Source organism: Tachypleus tridentatus, chromosome 3 (genome assembly GCF_004210375.1).
Source record: "Tachypleus tridentatus isolate NWPU-2018 chromosome 3, ASM421037v1, whole genome shotgun sequence".
Lineage (NCBI taxonomy): Eukaryota > Metazoa > Arthropoda > Merostomata > Xiphosura > Limulidae > Tachypleus > Tachypleus tridentatus.
The window spans coordinates 51,507,037-51,534,942 of NC_134827.1; the positions used below are offsets into that span (position 1 = coordinate 51,507,037).

General features: G+C 31.1%; 1 protein-coding gene across 2 annotated transcripts; it reads left to right on the forward strand.

The window, feature by feature from the left end:
- LOC143246820 (succinate--CoA ligase [GDP-forming] subunit beta, mitochondrial-like) lies at window positions 1–27,379 on the forward strand. Of its 2 annotated transcripts, XM_076493994.1 has the most exons (11): window positions 1–82; window positions 3,709–3,854; window positions 5,816–5,915; window positions 7,357–7,447; window positions 11,527–11,679; window positions 19,195–19,284; window positions 19,877–19,973; window positions 21,063–21,224; window positions 22,063–22,205; window positions 25,816–25,936; window positions 26,881–27,379. In XM_076493994.1, the coding sequence occupies exons 4-11, from the start codon at window positions 7,388–7,390 to the stop codon at window positions 26,991–26,993; spliced, it is 939 nt and encodes a 312-aa protein (XP_076350109.1). In that variant the 5' UTR covers window positions 1–82; window positions 3,709–3,854; window positions 5,816–5,915; window positions 7,357–7,387; the 3' UTR covers window positions 26,994–27,379. The 2 variants fall into 2 exon arrangements, with proteins under 2 accessions (XP_076350109.1, XP_076350108.1); XM_076493993.1 differs by lacking the exon at window positions 1–82 and having other exon boundaries at window positions 3,822–3,854; window positions 22,033–22,205; window positions 26,881–27,146.
- Window positions 27,380–27,906: the final 527 nt, after the last annotated feature.

Consider the following 27,906-nt stretch of genomic DNA (forward strand, 5'->3'; position numbering starts at 1 on the left):
GAGAGTATGGATGTTAAAGATGGCTGCATTAGCTAGGAATTTAAGGATCAGCCAAGGAGCTTTTCAGCTTCTTAGGAAGCAGGTATATTTTGTTTTGATTCTTTCTAACAATTATTTTAAGAAAAAAATTTAATTACAAGATCTTTTAATCATTTCTGTAGTAGTGTTTATGTGTTTGTGTTACATATTTTGATCTATGATAAATTTATTTTCACGAAGTCTGTTGCACGTGATCACTTGGGCAAGTTCTAATCGTGGGTTGAAGTTATGTTTGTGTTTGGGTGTTTACGAAACGATATGTCCTAAGTGTGTAGTAGTTGGATTATATGAATAAATCATATACAAGTTAAGGGCATGAGATATGACCCTTCATTAATTTTAAACACATAACACATAAATTAAGTCTCAGAATTAAAGTTGTATTTTTAAAATAATATAATTGAAACGTACATAAATATTCCCAAGTATCCGATCTGTGTTCTAAAATACAGGTCTGTGTTTTCTTTATCTTAAAAGAAAATGAACATTTAGTTTACAGCCCCTCGAAATAGTTCTTCAGGAACTTCCGGTTTGAGAAAAACACCCCAACAGAAATGTATAATAGTGCAAATAATCATCGCCACAGGTACAAGAAACTATTTGCACCAAATAAATTACCCATAATTTATAAACAACAAAAACTATGTAGTACTTCATCTAAGGGTAATCTCTCACGTCTCCATTTGTATATAACAAGAAAAAGTAAAATGTAAATATCCAAACCATCATGTGATAAAACCTGTATTTGTATACTATCATTATAATTGTTATTTTTAAAAGTAAAGTATGTCACAACATATTTATTCCTTTTGAAAACATCTAGTGCTATTCTTTCAGGATTTCCTGCAAACTAGACTCTAATTTTTAAAGTACTGTTAAAAATAATTTATTCTGGGTGAAGTTCTTTAACTAGTTTTAGCCCTTAAAAAGTTCTTAGTTTTTCAAAAGGATATTGTTCTTGTTATATTTTTTATGGTCATTGAACTTGGCCAGCTTGTAATTAATGAAATAAAATGTGACAATTAAGTCTCTGCATAATTAACACAGTATGTCTTGCAATCACTTTGTAGCATCTTTATTGCCATTAGTTGGACATACAGTATCCTTTGCTGTGTATCTTAGTATTTGAAAAGTCCAATTTGCCAGGAAAATGTGTTTACAATCAGCTGTGGCAAATGTATAGAAATATTCATTTTAAATCATGCCTTGCCACTAATAAATGCTTCTTAAGCTTTGTAATAAATAATTTGACATTTATTTTTAAAAAGAGTTTACATTTTTAAATTTAGCTTTAGTTAGCATGGACAAATATTTGAGCCCTTGTATAAAGTCCCTAAAACCTCCTTAATTTTAGGAGAGAAAAGGGAACGATAAAATAAGACTTGACACCGATAAAGTTTTATGATTTGTTGAGTTAACATAGATGTATAAAGAAAAAAAAAAAAAGAGGATATTTTACTGTATCAATCAAGTTGTACTGTGCCACAGCACTGTTTTACTAATAGTAATAAAAATGTACCTCTGTGGATCATTACTGTAAAACAAAAAGAAAAAAATATATAGAAAAGGAAAATAAGTGTAGAGGTGACTAATATTAGTTCATCAAAATAATGCAAACAAGATAGTAGGAATAGCATTTGCAGATGTTTCCCTACTATTTTGTTTGCATTGTCTTAGAAGGGTTGATATTTAGCCATGAATTCCTTTTTTTTTTTAAAGTTTATTCTGTACTTATTTGTGTTTACGCTTTTATTGCAGTGTTTCAATAGACATAGGAAGGTTGTATTTATCACCAAGTTCTAAATACAATGAGATTCCAATTGTAATATTTATTGTTCATATATTATTGGCTCATAATTCCTGTTTCACCCTATACCTAAGTTTTTTTAAAGGAATGTCAGATTTTGTGACAAAGCTAGCTTCAAAGAAAAGTTGTAACATTGTTTACATTAGAATTATGGTTTTATAAAAGTTATTACTGGTTATTAAAAATACTTGTAGAAGTGGATACTCTGTTTGAAACCATGTCACCTCAGTGAAATTGGTTGATACCACTGTTTTGGTTTTTGAGTTACTGTGTAATAAAAAGTGAAACAGAAGAAAGAAGAACAAAAGATTCAATCTTTTTTTTATTGTTGTATATATATTTTTTACAGCCATTTCCAGAACATTTAATACACTCATTACACAGATATTGTTGTAAAACAAAAAGGAAACATTGTATAGTATTGTATTGTTCTGATTACGTGTTGAGGAGGTATTTGAAATACCGTTGATTGAGAAAGCTGAGCTATTCTTATATGGACAATGCTATTGCCTGCCTGATAGGGGCATATATACTTTATTTTGATGTAACTTGCAGTAGTTGAAGGTTGTGATTAATGCAGTCGAGTCAGACTGACCATTTATTACTAGGAGTCAATGCATGGGCTTTTTTTATTTACTTTAATAATATTAATAGGGGCATGATCAGTAAAGTATCCAAACCATTAAACTTTTGGATATTTCTAGCTATATTTAAGATGCTAAAATACTATAGAGTGATTTTGGTCAACTTGTGACTGCTGCAAATATGTGTGAAATAACTATAGTAAGATCAAGGTAAGGTGTTTTTGGTTATGTTATGTATTGCATGCATAAATTGGAACCCATTCATTAACATGAACAAAGAAATGTGTCTTGGCACAGGGTGAATAAGCCTCTCAAACCATTGTACCTGTTTGTAAAGCTAAAAGAATGTTAGGATTTATTTATATGTAAGTTTATTACAAATAAAATCAAGTAATTATACATGTATGAATCATTAGGCCTCACTTGGAATACTATATGTGTTTTTTGTCTACTTATCTAAGAAAGGATATTAACGTTGGCTGGGTTTCAGAGTAGAGCTACTCGGATAGTTTCAAGGATATTTTTATATATATAGGTCTAGGTTAAGATCTTTTTTTTTTCTTGAGTTAAAAAAAGAGACAGATTTATATCATTGAGTTTTAGAAGATTATCTGGTATATTAATAGTATAATGACCTTTGGTATCTAAATGTAATGCAGTGAGAGAACATAACCTTAAGATTTGGAAGACAGACTGGACTCCATTTAAGACATTTTATTTTTAAAAGGGTGTTGGCTTATAGAATGAGTTGCTATTGGAAGTAGTAAAAGCCAGCATCTTATAGGAGTTAAAGAAGGGGGAAAGAATGGCTTCCTGAAAATAAAGGGTTGTTTTTGATTATCTTTTTTATGGGTGGGTATGAAAAAACAACCTTTGAGGACCAAATTGTTCATGAGCTATGTGCTATCAAAAGTTTCATGAGATAAAATGTTTTTAGTTGTTTCCACAGAGATGGATACTGCACACTGCAAAGGGCAGGATCTAATTATATATGGTTCCTTTTTTGTAAGAATTAGAAAAAAACCAAAAAACTCTTAGGCTAAATGAAACCTAAGAAGGTGAAGGTCTGTTTTGTTTATATTCTTTTCACCTCATGATTGTCACAGTTAAGAAAATTTGAGGCAAAATTCCCCAAAATAGAAGGCTTCCTTTAGTATGTTTTTGAATATGAATTAGACTGTTTGGTGGTTAAGTTGTACCCACATTCTATGGTATCGTATGAACTTGCACTGTTTTCTTATTCACCTTTGGGATTGATTTTTATTTTATTTGATGTAGGCTGCATCTTGCCAGGTGCCAGTCACGATGGCTAAACCTCCACGAATACCAAAGTAAACAGTTAATGGCTGATAATAATATCAATGTACAACGCTTTTAAAGTTGCTGAAACTAAAGATGAAGCCAAGAAATTTCAAGAACATTAGGTAAGCATTTAAAAGATATCACCAAAGTCTTTAATACAACCACTGGAAGATGGAGACAAAAGTATTGGATTTATAGTTTCAAAACTTTTAATGTGATGATGTATAATTATGAGACTTTATGTGGGTTAGAAAACAAAACAGTTTGAACATTCTTGTCCCAAAATTTAAATTATTTAAATCATGTCATTTTTTTTACAGACTTTTGTATTTCTCTGTAAAATAAGAGTAAAATATTTGCCTACTAACAGGAGATCTCCCTCACATACTGCACTTATTCTGTTATAGTGTTTCTGAAGTGTGTTTTTAACTGAATATATGTATCACACATCTTGTATAAAAGCTGGTATTATAGCTTTATATCATGTTACAAATAATGACAGTAAAAAAAAGTACTTATTGTCTAGTCAATTTATCAGTTACATTTTCCTATACAATTCTATTTATGCAAACTCTTCTGTAATGTATATCTTTTGTTGGTGGATTATTTTAAATTATCTGGTGACAATAATTCAAAATCCAGTCCATATATATATCAAATTAGTTTATTTACTCTTTTCACTGTTTCTACAAGCTTGAACAATTGCACATTGTTATATAGCTATGTGATAAATGACATTAACTAATATGAAACATATCAACTAACTTGTATAAAGTAATTTCATTTGTATGATAGCAAATGAAAAGCAAAATATTTTATGAAGACACACTGAATAGTACATCTCCTCACTTTGAAATAAACTCTCTAATTTTCACAACTATATCCTTGATCATCATTGAACTAACTAGCCTGATGATGGTTCATTAACTGTTGTATTTAGAAAGTGTGCTTGTTCTAGTTATTTCTAGGACTTGCTTGATTGTAACATTATGTGCCCACTAAATGACAGCTTACTTAACAATGTCATAAATATACCTTATAAAATTGTCCTTTTCTCAGTTACTTTTTAATTATAAATTCCCCTAATTAGTCTTAACAAATAAATCTACACTAAATTATTCATTAACCAAGTCTTTTTGGTGGTGTTCTCTTCCATGGTTCATAGTATACATGAGATTATATCTTGTTTCATGTGGCTGTTCCATTTCTGGATGGGTTTTTTTTCTGGTTATGTGGTTTTTGAATGCATTGGTAGATTCAACTTCCATAGTACAATGTAAGTAGTCTCAATAGGAACCTCAGGCTCCTCCACAGGTTGAAGCTCTGCTGACAAGTTTTTCTCTAGAGTTAACCATCTCTGTACTTCCATGAAAGATTGATGTCTTCTCAGTGTTTCTTCTCATCAAATTTGTCATATCACCATGTCTTTGGCTGCTCATCTTTGCCATTCTTGGGAAGAAATCATTCAGGCCAGAATATGAACTTTGTTGCTTATTATCTGCTGTCTTGCTGTATCTTTCTAAGATGGATATTATCTCTCCCATGGTGATTCTACACATGTCCATTTGCCTTTGATGGGGTTTTATGTTTTACAACATTTAATTTGTTTTCTTTTCGAGGCTTCTCTTACCACCGCTAATGGGATCACACTCTGCAGTGACTGTTGCCTGGTTGGGTGTGTTTCCACTGTAACCCACACTATATACCACCATCACCTTCTTCCCCACTGCTGGTATTATTCATTTTAGATCTTGCTAATTCTAGAAAGTGAGGATTGAGCAGGAGAATCAGAGAGAGATAATTGTGTGAATATAGTTGGTGCAATACTATTGGTGGAGAGTGGTCACTTGCTACATACATTTTCAAAAGTGGCATGAAATTTGAGAGATATATAAACTAGTACACTGAACATTAATATTTTTTAGTAATACTTAGGAGGGATCAGAAAGAAGATTGATATAGGTTTTATGAGAGGTGGTAGGTATCAATTTAAAATACATTTTCAGTGTCAAAAAATGTTAACTTTAGTTTGGATAGCACTGAAAACAGTTAGTAATGTAATTCATTTACTTTTATTTTATAGATGTGAAAGAGTTTGTGATTAAGGCCCAGATCCTAGCAGGTGGTCGGGGTAAAGGTACTTTTTCCAGTGGCTTGCAGGGTGGGGTAAAACTAACAACCAAGTGAGTAACAGTGTATTTGTTTAAAACCATTTTTGGTTGTTTAGTAATAATTGTTTAAATACCTTTGTAATTTTGAAACATTTGAGATGATAAATGTACTAGTAAATAGTATTTGAAATGTTTCAAATTACCTAATGCACTGCAAGAGTAATTTATAAACAACAGTAATGGTACCATTTATTTCTTACATACTTTTCTCAAGACATAATTCTCTGTAAAATTCTTTTAATTCTTTTAACATGTACAAATTGTATACCTTTTAGTAACATGCTTTTGTTTTAAAACTTTAACATTATCCACTCGCAAATTTTAATATGTTGATATTAAGGGTTATTTTACTGTGTATAATGTCATGTTTTTTGGGGTTTACTATTTTTTCTTGTTATCTTAATTTAGGATTTTTTTTTAAATCCATTGACATTGTTTTATTACACATAACACCTTCAGGATCAAAGCTCAGTTGTTAACAGATTTAGGTAGAATTATTTCATTATGTAAGAGTATGGTTGGGTGACTAGTGTAACTTGTTAATAGATTAATTGTTTTTACTTTAACTGTTTACACTCAACTAAATCTTATGCTGCTAATGTTCCTATTTTTAGTTGTTTAATTTTTTAAAGTGCCCTATCACTTGATATGGTAGACATCTTTAGCTATAATCATTTATTGTCGATGTACATTTTAAATCCTAAATTTTTGTATGTTAAATTGTATCATATACACAATGTAACATGACATGCTGAATATACTATTAATAGTTTTTCCTCAAACATTTCCTTGTGTTTGTTAAATCTACTCTGTAATACTTCACTTCTTACCATTTTTCAAGTGACTTTTACATAAAGTTGTTAAACTTTATTACAGCAAAAAAGTGCTATAAGTGTACAAAAACTATTTCTATATAAAAGTAAATATTCATTTTTTTGCACCTTTTTTTTCAATGTGAAGCTTCAATGTTAATTTTTTAGTATATAGTCAAGTGAACAAAATATGGAATAAAATTACCAATTACCCTAGAATCAAAATGTGTGAAAATCTTTTGTAGTTACATGGATATAAAATTATCAAAACAAACATGCATTCACTGCTATTTCTTTCTCAAAGATATTAAGTAAATAGGTTATTTTTATCAACATATATTATTTTAATGAGCTGGAAATATATTGTTCTGCTTTTCCGTAGTTTAGGCTGTCTATTAAATAAATTTATTGCTAATAGGAAATCACTTGGATGTGATAAATGAATTTTGATACATTTATTTGATTGTATAACAGTATTGTATCTTTTGATGTAAGTGTTTAAATTATGTTTTAGTTATAGGTTTTTAACACAATAAAGTATTAGATGACTCTCTGTAATAAATTTTGTGAAAATTTTAATTAAGGTAACAGTTAAAAATTGAAAAGGTAGAAATTTGATTTGCTTTACATTTTTCTCGTAGCCCAAAAGAGGTAACACCAATAGTTGAACAAATGCTAGGACATAAACTAGTAACCAAACAAACAATTGGAGATGGAGTATGTGTTAAAAAGGTAATTTATTTGCCCTGTGCTTTTGAAGTAGCTTTGTGGATGAGTGTGTTTAAAATATTAAAATAATTCTAAGTGCAATTCTTTTTTGAATCAGTATTTCTTTGCATTTTATATCTGGTTTTGTTTTTGACAAATCATCTCAGTGTTAATATTCATGAAGAAAGAAATTTTATCATTACAGTTGTAGCCTAATAATGTAGATAATGTATCAACTGTGGTAAAGATAAAAGAACTTTCTTGAAACTTGTATTTTGTAGACTATTATAAGTTTTCTTCACAATAAACATCTGGTTAAACTACCCTTTTTGTAGTCTTATAAAATTTTAATATTCAGGACAAAATCTTGTATCGCTGTATATTTTAAACCTAACAAGATGGGTCTGACAGGTAAGCTGTGGTCATGGTTCAAAAGTCATGTTATAATGTTTGTAGATTTACATTCAAAATTTTATTGAACTACTATTTTATGAATGCATATCAATAAGTTTAGTATCAAATTATAGATTATATATAATTCAGATTTTAATATTATACATTAATTAATTATAGATTAGTTAATTTCTTAGTTTAGAAGTAAATATTAACACTGCTTCCACTGGCCACAATTTTGTAGAACTTAATTTTTCAAGTCATTCTGGATCATCTGCTTATTGGCTAACACTTTTATCAAAACCTAATTGGACAAAAAAAGCAGGCAATAGCTACACCCTTGTGAAAACCAGATCCATGGCTGGTCACAAAATAAATACTGACATGCTCTATACTTTCATTGTACTTGGGGAAATGCCCTTGATCTCAGTGTAGATGCAACTGTTTAGACCAAGAGGTCACGATAACATTAAAAGAAACTGGAAAATAGCCACAGAGCAAATTAAAGGCAAGAAGAAAGAAAAAAGGAATGATTGATTACACTTTTCTATTGGAGAGTGATGAAGGTGAAATGTGTAGCTATACTTGAGGATCCCTTGTATTTTGTGACACTAAAGAAATGATGCAAAACGTCTAAGAATTGAAGTGTGAAAGCAAGGCATTTAAGGAATTTTGTAGTATTTAAATAGGGTGCAAGAATGATTTATATTAAATTCAGCAGTTATTTGGTATCAAATCCACAACGACATCAAACTTTCCAAATGAAGAAGCTTGACAGAAAGCATCAAGTTTCAATGCTCTTGACAGGAACAGTCAGTTGCTTTTATTCTGCATGACTGTATTCTGTGCACCATGTTATTCCTAGGAATTCCAGATGGATTTATGAACATGATTAGAAATAACATTTGTTAAGAATTTGATGATACAAAACTATTTTCATCTGCCAACAAGGTGCAACAAGCTCTGCCAGTGAAATGTATTCAGAGAAAAGTTATACTTTCACTGCTGTATTAGTTGATAACATTCAAAGAAGTGAAAGGGAGATTGAAGATTGGACAACATGCTTCAGAAATGGCTAGATGGTACTTTCATTGATGTAATTCTGGGTTTCAGCTAGAACCTACCACACAATCTGTCCAGTGTTACTGTTAGTGATAGGGTACCATTAATCAAGGTGTTGAGAATTATCCCACTGACACCAAGGTCAAGGCCTTCGTATTTACTCTGAAAAAAACCCAACAAGAATGTGAACAAAAGCCAAGAAGACAACAAATTAGGCCTGGCATGGCCAGGTGGTTAAGGCACTTGACTCATAATCCAAGGATCATGGGTTTGAATCCTCGTCATACCACACATGCTTGCCCTTTCAACCATGGGGCATTATAATGTGACAGTCAATCCCACAATTCGTTGGTAAAAGAGTAGCCCAAGAGTTGACAATGGGTGGTGATGACTAACTGCCTTCCCTCTAGTCTTACACTGCAAAATTAGGGACGGTTAGTGCAGATAGCCCTCATGTAGCTTTGCATGAAATTCAAAACAAACCAAACTGCAACAAATTATTCTTAATATTAGCCATGATTCTAAGCAGGTAAGTTGACAATACAACACACACTTAGTATGGGAGTCAAAAACTTGCATATATTATTACTAAATTTGCAAATGCTAAAATGAGAGTTTTAACACATTCCAGAATTTATCAAGATCTGCCATACAGTCCAAAACCTAAGTGCCTGACCCTAGAAAGCACTGCTTAAAAAATCCATCCTAAATATTGATCTTTGTGTGTCACGTGACATGCAAGATTAGATGTCTATGATGTACAAATACAAAACCTATAGTTTCAGACACACTAAGAACTTAAATTACTGATATTGACAAGCTATAATAAAATAAGAACCTTATCTCTTTTTTTATTTACTGAAATATTACTACATTTAGTGAATCAAACACAGTGACCCCCTCCACACACACACACACACACACACACACCTTTTTCCATTTTAGAAATGCTTATGTACATCTACTTCTATCTGTTATGTATGAATAATCAAATGAAAGCTCAGAATTTCTCTTAAGTGGTTCTCTGAGTCTTGGTGCAGTATTTATGTGAGAAACCCTTTCATTTCATAGTAATATAGTAATTACAAGTTCGAAAACTATGACATTATTGATTAAAAAAATCGTATTCTTTCTTGGCCCAAAATGCTGTGTAGCTACTGAGCCTGATAAATTATAGTGGAATTCTGTGGTAATTATAAAGTAATTTATAACTTTTTGTTATTTCAAAATCCACATATAAAAATCGCACGAAAAATATTTTGTTTTGCATTTTCCACATGCGAAACTTCTCAAGTCTTAGCAGCAAATGAGTAAAAAGTTTGTAATGAGAAAAGGTGGTTGTTTTCTGTACTTTTTTGTGAAAAATATCTGAAACTTAAGAACTTGTTTGTAAATAGTAATATTATATATGCATATATAATGTATTTTAATTGAAATGTTATCATATTTTATAAAGTACTAGTCTACTAGAAAACAGCTAAGATGAGTAACTTTTTAAAGACTAGTTTTATATTATTGAATACAGTAACAGAAGTGTACATGTACTATGTCATTCAACTTCTGTAACTTTAATCATGCACTGTTGAAAGGTCATTAAAATAAAAATAATAAATGTTTATGTATGTAAAATGTTATGACATTTAAGCTGTTTAGACTTAACATTTGTGGTTTTGCATTATAATGTGTAATCATTCTAGAACAAGAAAAGCATAATTTTTATCTGTTTCCTTTTTTATGGTGGTTATGATCAACTGTAAAAATAATAGATACATTTTTTTTCTAAAAAATGTTGATAATTATCTAGAGGATATTAGGAGGTTTTGGAAATTTTCCATATGGAATTTGACAGTTATCTTACTTTAATAAGTGTTAATACCCATACCAGCATCCTTAAGATATATTTTTATGGCCTTTTTTTTTGTTGTTGTTATTTCAGAACCCACATGTGCACAGAATCCATGCTACTTATATTTTTCAATTATTGCCTTATTTTAACATAATCTTGGTTGGGTTTGTTGATGTAATATTTTGAAGAAATTTGGAACATTAGCATATCCTTTATGTCTGAACAATCTGAAATATAGCCTAGAAAGTCAGAGACATTTTTTAAAAAAAGAACATGTTTAATGAACATGCTTCTTTTCTTGAGGGGGGGCAGGTGGGAATGGGCCAGGCTAAGAAACACATTTTCATAATTTTTTATAGAACCATAAACCTAACACCTAGTTTATTTGTTTTTCTTTAACTTGTGACCTTCTATACATATTACTCAATATCTGTATCAGTTTTAAAATGTACTGTCATCAAATGCCTGAAGGTGATGACATAAGGAGGATATTTTTTTTTCACTTTCATATCTGTAGAAAGTATCAAATAAACATATATCTAAACTGCATTACTCCATATTCTCAAGTGAAACTATCTTCATAATTACATTTTTTTGTGTGTGTAATATGGAAATAAGATGCATAGTATTCCTTCAGAAAAGTTGATTGTATAATAAAACTTTTATGGAATAACTGAATTTTTTTTGTTTTAAGTAATTAACTGTATCCTTGTTCGTTCATGTACTTTGTTTTTCTCTAAGTTTTGTCTGTGAATTTGTACTATTTACATAAGAGATGACTAAATAGTAAAACAATTTGCAGGTGATGATAGCAGAAGCTTTGGATATTGAGAGAGAGACATATTTGGCAGTTCTGATGGACCGAGAAACAAGTGGTCCAGTAATTGTAGCCAGTCCGGCTGGAGGTATGGACATTGAAGAAGTAGCTCATTCCAATCCTGAACTTATATTTAAGGTCAGTACTTAATTTTTTTTTTCTTGTCCTGTCAGACTGAACGTTTTGATTGTGTTGATAATTTATTTACCTCCACACAGCTAGGAAAACACATACAGGGGCTGCAAACACCAAGTAATGACAGTTAAGTAGTGAATTTATTAATGTTACAAAATTAAAGATAGAAATAATGAAATAAAACTACATTCACTCAAGGGATACCAACATTCCCTTGTTAACTGTTTTTGTTTTTTATATATATATTTAATTCATGCAATATGTTCCATTTCATTTGTCATAATAACTAAAGTAATATGGATGGACCATGTATTCCTAATTGGGAAAGCAAAAGAAAAAGATGAAAATCATCAAGTGAAGTTAAATCTACACATTCTTGAGGAATTTAATATTTCAATCTTCTGAAAGTATGAAAGGAAAATGTAAAATCACTATAGTGAACTTTGTATATCAACTTATTTTTCTTTATCCAGAACATTACACATTGTTTTATGTTTACATTAGAGCTGAGTGCTTAAATTGATTACTTCATAGAGTCAACTATCTGTGAGGTAAACTAATCAATTGATTAATCAAAATTGGAGTTTCAATTGCTACTATTTTTAATTTATTCTGTTGCATATTATAATTTATCTCAGACAAGTGTCTGATGTATTATGTTACATATAATAGGTATTAAGATTTAAGATAGCTGGATATTTGAATTTTAACTTAAAAATTAATTGTGTGTTAATAAGTATCAAATATATGTTTTTTTAACAACAAGATTGATACACACGATTTTCTTTCTTAATACAAATGTATTTTAACATGCAAAAAAAAAATTATAACAACAGTTATTACTAATAGTTATTAGAAATGATGGTTTCTATACAGGAGTTTTACAAATTTACAGACAATACTTATTTTTATATTCAGTTTAGAACTGAATATTGTATTGATGATCCAGGTTCATGATAAGCAAATTAGTTCTGAGTTTATATAGTCACACCTCGCTTATGCTAGCTAGCTTGGTTGGCTCATGCCAGTTACAAGCTCATTTTTTATCGAAGAAGATAGTGTCCACATGGAAATAATAACGTTCGAAGTAATTCACTGAAGTTGAATGGTTTTTAATATTCAAAATCTATAAACATTCCTGGTCCAGTTCTGTAGTTTTCCAATTAATAACTATTAATCACAATTATAACTTCCAAGGCCTACAGCACTCTGACTGTAGGTAGCCAATAATATTCTTCTGTTACTGTCTCTTGGCTAGCTGCTTTTATATGACTCATGGGAGTTTCTTGAACTTTCAACAATATTCAAACATGCTGGAATTTTCGTAAAACAAATATTGTTGATTCTTTCTTTCAAGAATCTTCTACAAATTTAAAGAACAGGCAGAACTTCTGCAATACACAGCAAGCAATATATACACTTCAAAAAAAGAAATGCAAAAGGCAAAATTTGAGACATATTGTTAATAAGTTTATTCCGGGTAGTTCTGTATGACATGTGTGAAACTTTGCACATTCACTGCTAAACATCCAAAGTCTGCAAAGTCCACGCTCACTAGGTGAAGTTTAATGTCACTCAACGTCAATAATGAGTATGCCCCCGTGAGCATCAATAACTGCTTGGCATCTCCTGCCCATGGAAGCGATGAGATGATGAACCACATCCTGTGGAATGGCTGTCCACTCAGCCTGCAAAGCTGCTGCTAGCTCAGGTAGAGTCTGCGGTTGAGGTTGCTGCCGTTGCAGACGTCGGTCCAACTCGTCCCAAAGATGTTCGATGGGGTTTAAATCTGGTGATCTGGAGGGCCAGGGAAGAACATTGATGTTGTGGTGTCTCAAGAAGACAGTGTGAGGATGGGCGTTGTCATGTTGAAAACGCCGCTGACGCTCACCATGATGGGTTGCACGTGGAGCCTAAGAATCTCGCTGACGGTTGCGCACGGTCTGATCGGCAATCCTACGCAGCCCTGGTATGGTTGAGGCAGTAGACATCGCGGTGGTGGTCCTATCCCAAGATGACGTAACTGGATGTAGCGATCTTGTGCGGCGTGGTCACATGAGGTCTGCCAGATCATGGACGGTCACGAGTTGATCTATGTTGTTGGTGACGATTCCATAGCCTTGTGATGGTGCTTGGGTGAACATTCACAGCTCTGGCAACATCTGATCGAGATTTGCCTGCTTCCAAGCGACCAATGGCGTTGTTGCGTTGTGCTTCAGTCAGTCTTGGCATAACTGTATTGCGTATCGGTGGCTTCACACTGAGCTATGGAAACCGAGAACCCATCACTTTTATAGGATTTTGCACATGTTGCACTTGCAGAACATGCAGATCTCTCAAACAAATTTATTGGACACAAATGCGTTTTGGCGAAAAATCCAATGTTTTCCTCCGTTTTCAAAGTGCACAACTTTTATTGTCATTTTGGTCTGGCAATCAGTGCCTTAACATGTGTAACATCACATACTCTGAGCTTGTAATGTTATTACATATATTTCTCTTTAAAATAACAAAAATATCCCTTTTGCATTTCTTTTTTTGAAGAGTATACGTCATTGGCAAAACCAAAAATTATACTGAAATTGTGCTTAGATATTAAAATAAACATGTAACAGTAAATCCATTACACCAATTACCCAAGAAATTGAAATACTGTTATTTATATGCAAAAACGGCTCATTTGCGTTGTTCGCTCTTCTATGTAAAATATTTTCTCAACCCAAACGAGCCGTTTTTGCATATAAATTTCTCAACAAGTGGGTTTCTCGACATCACTGAAATACTGTTATATTTGTTGTTAGGCACAAAAGTATATAATGAGCTGTCCATGCTTTTCCTAATTGTACCTTTTAAGTTATTTATTTATTTTTTGCTTCAAGTTTATTCTCAACGTATAGAAAGGTTATATACCACTGTTATTAACCTTGAACTGTTGACCTTTTTTTATTATTATTATTAGCCTGTGAAAACAGTGACTAGAGTAACATTGTACCAGTTGATTAATCATCTGATTACCAAGCATTGCTAATCAAGCAACCCTAGTTTGACATACAATTTATCTGTGCATGATTGTTAAATGTGGTCCCAGATCTCTAGAATTACTGCACATAATTCATCCAAATTGTGTGGTTATCTTTTAATCACCTGAGTTTTTAGTGTAGTTCTTAAGTCCTCAAGCATGTTCCTGTCAAGACTTCATGCAGTCCAATCCAAAGTTATATGTTGTATTGGACTCTTTATCATCAAGGTATGTTGTATGCTGGGATTAGTTATTTTGGTAGATGATAAATTTGTTCCTGAGGAAATAAAATTGGTCAGTAAAAATCTTCTGTACTTGCCAGCAGTTAAGTTTTTATCAATCTTGTTAAGATCCATCACAACACTGGCTGAGATGTGGACCCAAATTTGAATTGGTCCAATACCATGTTTTGCTGTATCTCTTTTACATTGACTATGATGCTGTTTTTATCTCCAACATATAGCCTAACTGTTGTTTCTTATTACAATAAGTAGTCTTCAGGCTTGCTTATCTGACTGTTTGTAGTTCCATGCACATTTCAGTTTGGTTTGGTTATCTCTTCTTAGCAGCAGTTTTTGAGCAGCTACACATTCAATGAGACAACTTTATGTTCACACACTGTATTTAAAGGAAGACTACTAGCAGATCCATACTTGACCATCATAAGGAATATACCCTGAGATATTTAAAATAGTATTTGGAGAGATTGTTTTCTATATTGATTTATGCCAAGAAAGCCAGTTTCACATATCTTCTTCAGAGTTTTTACATAGAGCTTATACTAAAATATGGAATATTATTGTAGTTTTCCACATGAAGTATTCTTGTCTAACTGAAACTGGTTTCTACTTAAATATCATTAATGGGCATTATAAGATTAGCTTTATAGCCCTTTTAATAATGTCAGTTTCTGACGATTGAGTGACACAAATCAATGTAAACTAACAACAAGACTTTGGTGCAATTTATTTTTACGTGGTGTAATCACATTAATTTTTCCTTTTATAAAATTAAGAGTTAATTACACTTTATAAGAACGATGTTTCATAACATACACTGTTATTTGAATTATTCATTCTATGAATAGTAAACTAACATACCAATATTCTGTTGAAAAAGATAGTATGTTCCCCAAAAATGAAATCACTTAATTATGCTTATAAATTGTTGTTTGTCAACACAAAGTTCAGTTTTCTGTTTAAACATGTTTTATGTGTCCTTTCCTAACAAAACTACTACACAGTGTTTGTGAATTGTTGCCTGTCAGATTACTATCGTATTATATTAGCATATGCTTCAGCATACAAATGTACTTCTTATGTTTCCAATCATGCTGAGCTTGATGGTCTTAATTACCCACTGTTGCTAGACATTTGCATTTCTGTTGTAACGAGCTACTGCAAAAGACAGTGAAGTCAATTTTATGCCACATTTTGACAGATATTCTGCAGACAATTCACCATATGTGGATGTGAATTCCCAAAACAGTGTTTACAAAAGCATGCAAGTCCATCAGAACTGCAACAGACAATTTGACAGTTGTTCAGCCAAATGGAATTGTTATGATTCTAGTTTATTTTGTCATCTACCTAAGGAAAAGAATTGTTCATTTCTAAGTTAGGCTGAAAGCTTTTGAACTGTTACTTGTGAGTCTCATCATCTTTAAATTCTTATTTATTATCTTGTTTGTGGTGTAACGAAATATGTCCAGTTTCAGCACAATAGTTTTTTGGATTGGGGCCACTTTTCATAGATTAGGCATGAAAATTTACCATGGTATTGTTTAATTGATGTTCATATTGTTGTACTATCTTAGAAGTAATCAGTTATTGGCTGAGTCTTTGACTGGATTACTGTAGACTCCAAACATGTTGATATCAGAAAACTTCAAAATTGCTTCTGGTAGTTAATGTAGTAAAACCTGTCTAGGGTGGAATCACATGGGACTAAGTAAAATTTCTGGCTTAAACAGGTTTTCTTACTTAGACATAGTGAAAATGCATTTTCTTAATTATATATAATTTTTGAGTGGAACATTATACTTGCTTGACTCAAGGGAAGTAAGACATTTGTGAATAAAGTTATACTGTTTATGCTATATTTATTATAATAACAAAAATAGACATTAAAAATATACATAAGTACACAAAATCTTAAATTTATTTGAAGAAAGTGTCCAATTTTAACTGTTTCATTTTTTAATGAGCTTCCTCATGCAGTTAAAAGAGAATTCTATGGTCTTTGCATGAAGTTAATTTTCCCCCATCATTTTTGCATACAATTTGATGAAGTAGGAATTTCTATTTCCTCACTATCTTTTCCTTTTGTTCATCTTCTGAATCTCTCACACTGTTACCATCTTGTGATTCTATTATAGATTTTATCAGTTTCTGTTAAAACGTTCTTGTCAGTGTTCACAAAACTTTCCGAAGTTCACAGAATTATCTGCATCAATTTTCTCATTCAGAGTTTGAACTTCACTAGAATCATCATAACAAACAACTTCTCTACAATATCTGCCATTATCAAAAATAAATCCACAGTTTCAAAAGCAATTTATTATGCATTTAACTGAATGACTTAAAAATGTAATTGTATCTAACACATCAATTTTCTTGGTCATTTCAGATGCTCTCTTACAGTCCACATTTGCAATAATATGCTGAAGCATCAATTTTTCTGTATTTCAGTTTTATACGCTGTATAATTCCATTATCTGGTGGTTGTAGAATTGATGTTATACATGAAGGTAGAAAGACTAAATGAACATTTGAAAGTTGAACTTTTGGGTGATAAGTTGCATTATCTAGGAAAAGTGGAATATTGCTATTTTCTTGTTCCATTCTTTTGTTTAATTTAACTGCAAAAATAATGATGGCAGAGAAAATAACAGAATATATTTAACCAATATTTGCTGTAACAAAATGTTCAAGAATTTATTAATATTTAAAGAAATTATTAATTAAATAAAAAATTAATATTTAATGAAAACATTTTTCCACCTTACTCGGGTCCTAATCCTACTTGTTGATAGATGAGGTAGGTGAAAGATAGTTTTCTGTCCATGTTATGCAGGTTCCACCATATAGAGGGCTTTTTATAAGAGAAATCTTAAGATAATGCTGCAAAATTGTGATATTTACAGCTAGTACAGGTTTCTGGCTTAGACAGGTTTTACTGTAGTAGTGGACACTGTCATCATTTGGTCTAGTCAACAGTTTGAAATTAGTGACAGTGGCAGATAGCCTTATTAGCTCTGCTATAACAAAGACACTAATCAGTTTATGAGAACAAACTTGAAGTAATTAAAAATAATAATGATGAAAAATCATAGTGTCAGTAATTTGATTAGTGGTTTGTTATATAATCAAAAACAGTAATAATAAGAAATACCAGTTGGGGTATCAGTCAATGTAATCATAATTTTGATTACTGGATGATTGGAATAATTGGGAGCACTAGCTGATTTTAATTTCTGATTCTGATTATTTATATGACAGTAACTTATATAATTGGTACTCATAACTATTCAGTTATATTAAGTTAATTAGCCATTTCTAGTTCTGGACTTGTGGGTTTTAGTTAATACTGTAAAAGTGTCCAAAGTTAATTATTTCAGTGATATTCTCAGTGATATGTTTGATAGATATTTGTGTAAAAATGCCAAGATAATGTCTGTGAAAAATATCAAGGTTCCATATGTCATACCATAGCTCTAATACCGCACTACACAAAATTAGTTAAGTTTTAGGGTAGAACTAATGTATGTAATGTATTATTGTTAATAGTATTGCCTGTTGCCACACTCTACAAAAAACAAAAAATGATTTCAGAACACACTGGTGTCCCTATTGCTCTACTGTGAAAGTGTTTCTCCTTCCAGGAAGAACACTAAAGGCACTATCAAAGTATATGGGATTTTCCATGAATCTTTCAAGAGTTGATTTGTTGCTTAGGGGCTGTGGAGCACTGTGGTTTGCTTTTCTGAAGTAACAAACCAATGCATTAATATGTGCTTCAATTTTTATAAATTGTGATTAGCTCTCCATAATCTTTTAGTTTAGTTTATTGCTTGTATGACTGTACATTTATGTCTCTACCATTAAAGGTCTTTGTAGTTATAGTGTAGATCATAAGAGATGAAAATAATAACATTATGTGATGAACATTTATTAAGTATTGTGTTCTAATATTTTTTCAAAACAATGTGGATATATAGAATAAACAATTCTTAACTGTGTGATTTACTTGAATTTTATGGACTTGCAAGTAGGAATATCTTGATCAGTATCGGAAAAGGTTATATACGTGATATGCATTTTAATTGGACATTTTATAAGCCAGTGAAAAGTGCAGATTTTCATCTGTATGTCTTATGTATAAAGGTGTGTTTTCTTCATGAATTATTTATTTGCAGTAGTTACTTTGATTTGACTTTCACTCAGTTTTGCATGTATTAAGAAGTATTTTCATTTTTTAGAATCTTTATTCTGTTTTAGGAACAAGTCGATATCATAAATGGTCTGTCTGACGAACAAGCAAAAAGACTTGCTGAAAAGTTAGAGTTTACAGAAGAGCTAAGAGACCAGGTGTGTAAAATACTGAACTCTGTTTAAGAGTTATTTCTGTCTCTCTATCCCTAGCTAGTTGTTTCTTTTATTGCAAAAAAAGTGATGTTAAAATCTCATAAAAATTAGTGGAAGTTTGCTGTGCTTTAAATTGATGAGAAAAATAAGAGCAATTATGTAAATATAATAGTGTTTATTTTGTGACAAACATACTTAGAAGTTAGTAAGGAAATTAAATTTAACCGCATGATGAAAGAAACAAAAATAGGTAAGTCTTCTGTAAGGAGAAAAATATCCAGCTATGAGGCTTAATAAAATCTGCTTATTATTGTCTAAATGAAGGTTAAATCAATGAATAGTATACTGGAGGATCGTGGCTTCAAATTTCATTTGTTCCAGCTTTATTGGGATAATACCTTGAGATAAATTCTAAGTTAGGAACTATAGTGATGTGTTGTTAGTGAATAGTAATTGATAAGTTGATTAGAACAAACAGTTATGGTCAACTTGGCAATCTCAGTAAGATAAATTGTTAGAAGGTAATTATATTTTGGTTTTGATTCAGAAAAGTACATGCATAAAAAAAAATCTGTTGTTGTTTTTCTTCTGTTAGGCTGCAAATCAAATAAAGAAACTTTATGAGCTGTTTATCAAAGTTGATGCAACACAAATAGAGATTAATCCTTTTGGGGAGACACCAGATGGTCGAGGTAGTGTTTTTCTTCTTTCTTTTTAAGGTGAATGTTCCTGGTTTATCAGCTGCATATAGAATAATTTGTTAATTATCTAGAATATTTTCTCTTTATATTTTAGATTTAAACTTAATTTTAAATTTTAGTGCATAGTAAATAAACTTAGGATTCTGAAAATTGTTGAATCTTGAAGTCTGAGTTCTAGGAAGGCCCAGTTCAACCTACACTTTGATCAATGTGTGCTATCAGGTTATACTAGTTTGGGAGAATTCCATTCTTCATTAGTAACTCTGAACACAAGTTAACCAAAGAGAGATCAGTTGGACTTATAGTGAAAAGTATGAAACATGTTGAGAATGTGCTTTATAGTCACTATGAGAAAATATGTACACTAAGTAGTTGAAGTGAAGAAAACGTGGCACTGGTCACTATTCAGTTCTTCACAGTATGTAGGCATTACATAACTCAATAAAACATGTTGATCAAAGTGTAGATTTAACTGGACCTACCTTAAGCTTAGACTTTGAAATTAAACAATTTTAAAATACTAAGTTTTCATATATCTCTTGTTATGTGGCTATATAATGTGAACCGAAATAGTGGCCAATGACACTTTTTTTTTTTACTTCACCTATTTAGTGTATAGGTTTTTTCTCATAGTAACTACAAAGTGCATTCATGTTAATTTTAATATATGTTATTCAGACCTTTCTTGTAATGCTCCTAGTAATGGTAATATCTAATGGTAGTTATAATTACATTGTAGTAATTCACAACCATTAGTTCTGGATATTTTGATGCTTATATTTCTGTGTTGATTCCTGTTGGATTAAACTGTGCAAAAATTAGAAGTTAAATTTTGAATTAATGATGTGTGAATAACTCCTGGTAACCTTAAAATAGTTGATATTTACAGTTCACTTTTTTTCACAGATTGTTCCTTATCACAGAGGTCTTATTCTTCAAACATCTCATTGTCAAATTTTATACGAAATCTGGAACTAATAAAATGTGATGGAATAACTGCTCTTTAAATTTCAATTTGAATTTCAAAGTTTTGTACATATTGGGAAGCACATTGAAAATCTTTATTCATTTCGTTTGTAGTGGTTTGTTTCGATGCGAAAATGAATTTTGATGACAATGCAATGTTTCGGCAGAAAGAAATCTTTGAACAGGAAGACTCCTCAGAGATTGATCCCAGGGAAGTTGAAGCCACTAAGTATAACCTTAACTATATAGGAATGGATGGGAATATAGCTTGCTTAGGTAGAATTGTTTTTAGTTATTAACTGTTCATTACTGATTTGGCTTTTTTTATTTGACATGATGGTAGAATGTAAAAGTAAACTGTGAACAGTTACTTGTGATATATACTTTAGGTATTACTTGTCTGTAAAGAAGGGGAGAGCTTCCTATTAGATAAATACTTTGAAGGTCAAAATATCTGTACATGCACTTTAATCAAATCTAATTAAGCTATCAGTAGTAGCTTGAACTGATAACAGATTTTTAAATGAATAATTTTTTTTTATCGCAGTTTGCTGAGATATAACCATCCATCATCTTTTTGAATTTTTCATTACACTATGGCAAAAATGACAATTTTTTAAAATTGTAATATTTATTACAAAATTTGAAAATTTTAGAAAGTTTTTGTAAGATATTACATGATACTTTTGCTCTCCAGCAAATTTCAGATTTATTCTATGAAGTTTCATTCACTGAAAAGGTGTGGGGTGTTCTTATCAATTTTCCCACCACTTCTGTGGCTCAGAAAACATTTATCAAAGAAAATGTTTGTTAATATCTATCCTTTGATACAAAAAAAAGTTAAATTTTTTTCCAAATTTGTAACATAGACACCAATCAAAATTGAGTAATACAAATTTGAAGTTTGCTGGTAGTTGGAGAAATTACAAAAATTACTGAAAAGATAGTAGAATTTCAAGAACTGAAAATCACTGAAAGTCATACAGTAGAGAGGTATAGTAAATATTAATTTATGACAAAGTTTTATAAATAAAAAAAAGCTTCTCAGAAAGTTGTTTTTCACTTATCTTTCATGATGAAAAAGATGCAGAAATCTGTACATTTGTTTCTACAGTTAATGGTGCTGGGCTTGCCATGGCTACTATGGACATCATTAAACTATATGGAGGGTCTCCAGCCAATTTTCTAGATGTGGGTGGAGCAGTCCAGGAAGATCAAGTTTATCATGCGTTTAGAATCCTCACACAAGACACTAGGGTAATGAAACAGAAATTATAAGTAGTTAGAAACATTTATGTGGAAGCTTTATATATCAAAGTGAAGTATGCAGAATATTTAATTTAGTAATATATATAGTAAATAAATCAATCCATGTAATCGTTAATATATCATTTATAAAGAAACTCCTAACATCTACCTTAGAAATTAAGTTAACTCTTGTACGTGAAAATTTCAAATTTATTCAAAAGGTAATAAATATTCTATGTATCACATATAATATCTAAACAATAGCCATAGTCTTCTTCATTTAAATATAGTAATTGTTTGTGGGTGTGACAAGTCTATTATGTGGTAAATTAAAAGCGGAAAAGTGATTTCCTTTATTTTTAAGATGACTGTATAGATATGTTAATGCTGTAGAATTCAGCTTTGATCCATTTAATTTTATTAAAAGAAATTACAGCCTTTAGCTTAGTAAAACTGGTAATATAATCTCATTTCTTTCCAAATTTTCTCAGCTATAAATTTGTTACTCACAAAAGATAGTAAAAGTTTGAATATTTTGCAAGTTATTTAGGAAACTGGAATTATAAATTTTGTTTTGGTATGTTTGGTTGCTAGATTAATTCCTGGAAAAATTAGTTGGTGTTTCAGTCAAATAATTTTGTGTTCCAAATATGTTTTCTTAAGTTATGAATTTTGAGTTAAAATGTTACAAAACTTGCTTTAAGTTCTGTCTTTCAAACATCACCAATCTTTGTTATTATTTTTAGTCAAAGTTTCAGTAGAAAACATTGATCATTGCTGATATATGATCCATTGTCATATTTCTCATAAGCTCAATCAAATGTTTTGTTTATACCAGTGGTTCTCAACCTTTTCTGACTTGCTGCACACTATGACAATCTGAAAATGTTCACTGCACACCTGGAAAGCCTTAATGATTTTTTTAGATGCATGTTATATGACAAGCATTAAAAGCCTTAGAACGAAAATCATGGTGAAAGCAGCGATAATAATGTCATTGTGCATCACGTTAAGATACACGTAACACAGAGCAGTTAACTTAAAAGCCTTAGAACGAAAATCACAGACAAAGCAAGCAATATTAATGTCATCTGCACATTGACAATACTATCGCTTGCTTTGGCTGTGAGTGCCGCTCTAAGGCTTTAACGATTTTGTGGTATAGCAGAAAAATCAAAACTTTTATTTTTACATATGTTTTAATGTGACGCTTGTGTCTGCTTCCGAAAGCAAATCAAATTGAAGCGATACTCTAACATAGACAAACAAGCTCACATTTCATCATCAACTGTAAGAAGCCTTTCTCTCTTTCTGACTTTAATTTCAGTCAATGCTGAAAATCCAATTTTGCAAAACCATGAAGATGCAAACGAAACTAGAACTTCAACTGCTTTTGAACTGATTGCAGGATATGAATTTTAATGGAGATCCAAAACTCATCCAAGCTCTTTTCGGAAACAATGACTGATAAAATTTGTTGTTTCTTGGCCTATCGCTGTACTTTTAAATCTTTGCAAAATAAGTATTTGTTTAGGATTTTTCCATCTTTTATGAATCGAAGAAAAGCCAGAACTTGAGCTTTTCCACTAACACCAGTAGATTCATCAACTTGAAGAGACCATAGCAGAGACAATTCATCTTCAGGCAAGTGTTCGCAAACTTGATCCTTCAAATCCGGCGACAAGTCTACAATTCTCGCAAAAGTTGTGTCATTGGACAGTAGAACTTGCTTAACTGCTTTGGCGGCATCCATTCCAAGTATAGTTTTGACAATGATTGCTAATGCTGGTGTAATGACTGATTCAGCCTCCGTATCGCTTTCTTGCATTTTGCCAACAATTGAGCAACCTTATAACTTGCAATCAATACTTTTTTCGGCAGCTTCATGTAATTCACAAGCTTCCTTGATTGTTCATGTTGTTGAGCTGTGAGATTCTCAAAGTATTCCTTTGGTTTATCCTTCACAGCTGAATGTTTTGTTTCCAAGTGTCTCTTCAGTTTGTTAGGAACAAGTGCCTCGTTTGATAAAGCTGCATTGCAGAGTAGGCAGAATGGTAATTGAGAATGTTCCAATTCCAAAGCGATAAAACCGTATTCGATGTATTCGTTTTGTACTTTCGTTTGATTCAACACGTTCTCCTTTGCAGCACCAGACTTACTTACATATTTTTCCATGGATAAGTGATAAAGCTAATTCATACAAGATAAGCACGAAGTTCTGCAGTTGATATAAAATTCCTACCTACAGCATAGTAACTGTAGCTTACTGCAGAATGAGAACGTGTTCCAGAAAGCAGTTTGATTGTGTGATGCATCATTTATGACGTATGAAGCGCTTGTTGCACCACAGTTAAACTAACAGTCGAACCGTTGCAGCCGAGAATGAAATTTAAGTGTGAACTTCTCAGTGCTTGAGTTAAATGAAAACCATCGAATGTTTTGGAAGGTTTCAGAGTGTCTCTATAGTAGCTTTACTAACTGATGTGTTCGACTTGTTTGTAAAATCCCAAGAAAGTTGAATGTGTTTCAAAAACACCACAGCACACCTGCCAATCTCTCATGCATACAGGTTGAGAATCACTGGTTTATACTGATATTACAGTTACTCTGAACATGATGGTGAAAGAAAACATTTTAAAAATTTCACTAATTCAAAGTAAACATTATTATTTATAGTCTAACCACTACACTTTGCCTCATTCAAAAGAAAGGAAAATAAATAGAAAAACTATTGTAACACAAGTGGTCATCCTGTGAATGTGAAGTCTGCATTCTCTTACCAAAACTCTATTCTTCACATTATGAGGCTGCTAGTATAAGAAATGACAGTTGGTTCCCACTGTTTTATTAGATAACCCAGGAATTGATAATAGATGCTGTTGGTTATTCAAATGTGAAAAAAAAAAGTTTTTTGCCAATGGCACCTGGAAGTTCTCTTTTGTGATTCAACTCTGATAGAAAATCTTCATTAATCATAAAACCTTTTGGAAATTACCAGGATATTAGAAAAATAGAAATTACATGTAACTCCTATCTTTCATTTGTTTAACTATATGCTGTAGAAAGTAACAACAGTTAAATTTTATAACCATATGAAAACATACTGGTAAAGTTACCAGATGAAGCAAAAATGAAATTTTCTGATAAGAATGAAAAAGATGGTGGGTAATTCTCCTCATGTACTAAATTTATTATGGAAATTAGTAGAGAAGAGTGTTGTGCTTTGAACATGACAACCTTACAGTGGAGTCTTTTGAAGTGGAAAGTGTGGTGCAGGTCTGTCATCAAGATGCATGATCATCAGAAACAGCATGACTAGATGTGGCAATGTAGACTTGAACATTGTAGTAAAACTCAAAATCATTTTAATATAATGTACTAAGCACTTTTATAAACTAGCTACAAAACTATCTTAGCTCCATTTAACAAGAGTGAGCTTATTCAAGGGTGTGATAAAAAAATTAAAAACATAGAATATCTTGTTAGGTATTTGAAATCTGGGGTGTATGTATATTATGCATTTTTTTATGTTTTTTAACTTAAAGGTTAGTCCAACATTTCCCATATAATTTGTTATCATACTTACAATTTATACTCATAAAGCAAAATATCTTCACAGGTAAATTCAATACTGGTAAACATTTTTGGTGGGATAGTGAACTGTGCTACAATTGCCAATGGCATAACTAATGCTTGTAAAAGCATTGATGTACAAGTCCCTCTAGTGGTGAGATTAGAAGGTGAGAAAATATTGTTTATTAATTTGAAACTGTCATTTGAAGTCTGTATTTTATTATTTTAGTTACTATGATGAGATATTATTTGAAGAATAGATTGTGTTTTTGTTTTTACCACATACAAGTATGTAGTTTTAAAATATATTTCATTTACCTTTATGAAAGTATACAGTATATATTTGACTGATTGACCAGGAGCAGATAGACAAATAAGTAGCTACAAATGACCATTGCATCTTTGAACAGACATTTTTAATCATTTATTTTCTAGTATTTTTTGTAAAATAATATAGAAATTATTAACTTGTGACTAGATATTATTTATAAATGTCTTTGTAAATTGTTTGTTTGTTTTTCTTGCATCAAACAGGTTCTTTTCTGTAACTGGAAACCTAATCAACAGCCAACATGAATGAAATGAACTCTTAACGTATTGTTAGTAGGGGTATAAACATTATGTATTATGTTAACAAATTAGTTGTCTTAATCAGTTTTCTAGACTAGAGTTTCTCATCCTTTGGCACTTCAGTAAATGCTCACAAATGCATTTGATGACTGGCTACTTTATAATTGCCACAGTTGTTCTGACCTACGGAAGTCAATAACTGCATGACTCGTAGCCCACCAGTTGAGAATAACTGCTATAGATCATCTCAGTGAAATTATTGGTCCTGTTTTTATTAATTTACATTGAAATGTGTAGCTTCCTCCTCTTGACAAATTAATGATGTTTTCTTCTTTCCTTCAGTAAACACTTTGGAAGAGAAGTAAATACTGACAGCTTATGTAATTGTTTTGCATATTGATTTTTAATGACTAGAAATTTCATCATTGTGATTCTTGAGATGAGATAAAATCCTTAACATTGTCTCAGGTACTGTAAAAGACACGTTGTATCACATTTTTATATCAGATTTCAGATTAAAATACCTATTTTGTTTTTCAAGGTACCAATGTAAATGAAGCAAAAACAATCATCTCTAACAGCGGGCTTAAAATTACAACAGCCAGTGATCTTGATGACGCAGCCAAAAAAGCTGTTGACAGCCTTCCTGTGTAGTTGTCGATTGTTTCTACAGTAAACAAACATTTTGATAAGGTTATAACTTGCATCATAAAGTTATTCTATGTATTGTTTTAAATCATTAGTTATACAGTTTAAAATTATTTAGTGATTTTTATTTTTTTCAAATAATAAATAGATAAACTTTAAGTACCTGGTATATATTAAAAAAAACAACTGAAATGTATTTGTTATTTACTAGTTTAGGTAACGATTTGCAGTGGAAGTTTGTGCATAGTATGGTTAATTAGCAAAACTTTAATTTCTTTGAATCAAAAATGTTTCTCAAAATTTGAAAAGTGGTTAGATCTCCCAAAATAATGTATTAATTTAAAAGTGTTCTAATCTTAATTATTAATGAAAATATTCTTAAAGCCATGTAAGCTAAGTTTATTTTATATTGGGAAGGGGTGATTACTTCTTCATGTAGCATGGATCAACAGTTATCATTCTTTGAGTTTATTATGCTGGTTTAATGAAAGAAACTCATTATTTTATCCTAATTGCATAGTTACAGATCATTGTAAAAAGCTTTATTACTTATTAGAACATGAAAATAAAACTTGATACATTGTTATAACTTAGAAACTAAACCACAAAGAAATAATAGTAAAAAAAATGAATAATCATTGTGTCCATTAGTAAAATCTCAAAGAATATTTCTAATTGAAAGAGTTATATCTTGAATTTGTATCTTATGTGCATGATGTGGAAATTAATAATATAAACAGTCAGGAATGAAACAATCTAAATGGAAGTAATATTACATATGTTTGTGTGTGTAATCAATTTGAAACATATTTTATTTCTTTATGTAAGACTTTATTTTTTATTTACATGAAAATTAAAGGGCAAAACGAATTGGTTCTTAAGTGTATTTTAAATAATTTTATCACAGTATTTTTTCTAT

Coding starts and splice junctions, on each gene's coding strand:
- LOC143246820 (XM_076493993.1), top strand. CDS start 7,388: ATGCTAGGACATAAACTAGTAACCAAACAAACAATTGGAGATGGAGTA. Junction 11,680..19,194: donor ATCCTGAACTTATATTTAAG/GTCAGTACTTAA, acceptor ATTCTGTTTTAG/GAACAAGTCGATATCATAAA. Junction 22,206..25,815: donor TCCTCACACAAGACACTAGG/GTAATGAAACAG, acceptor ATATCTTCACAG/GTAAATTCAATACTGGTAAA.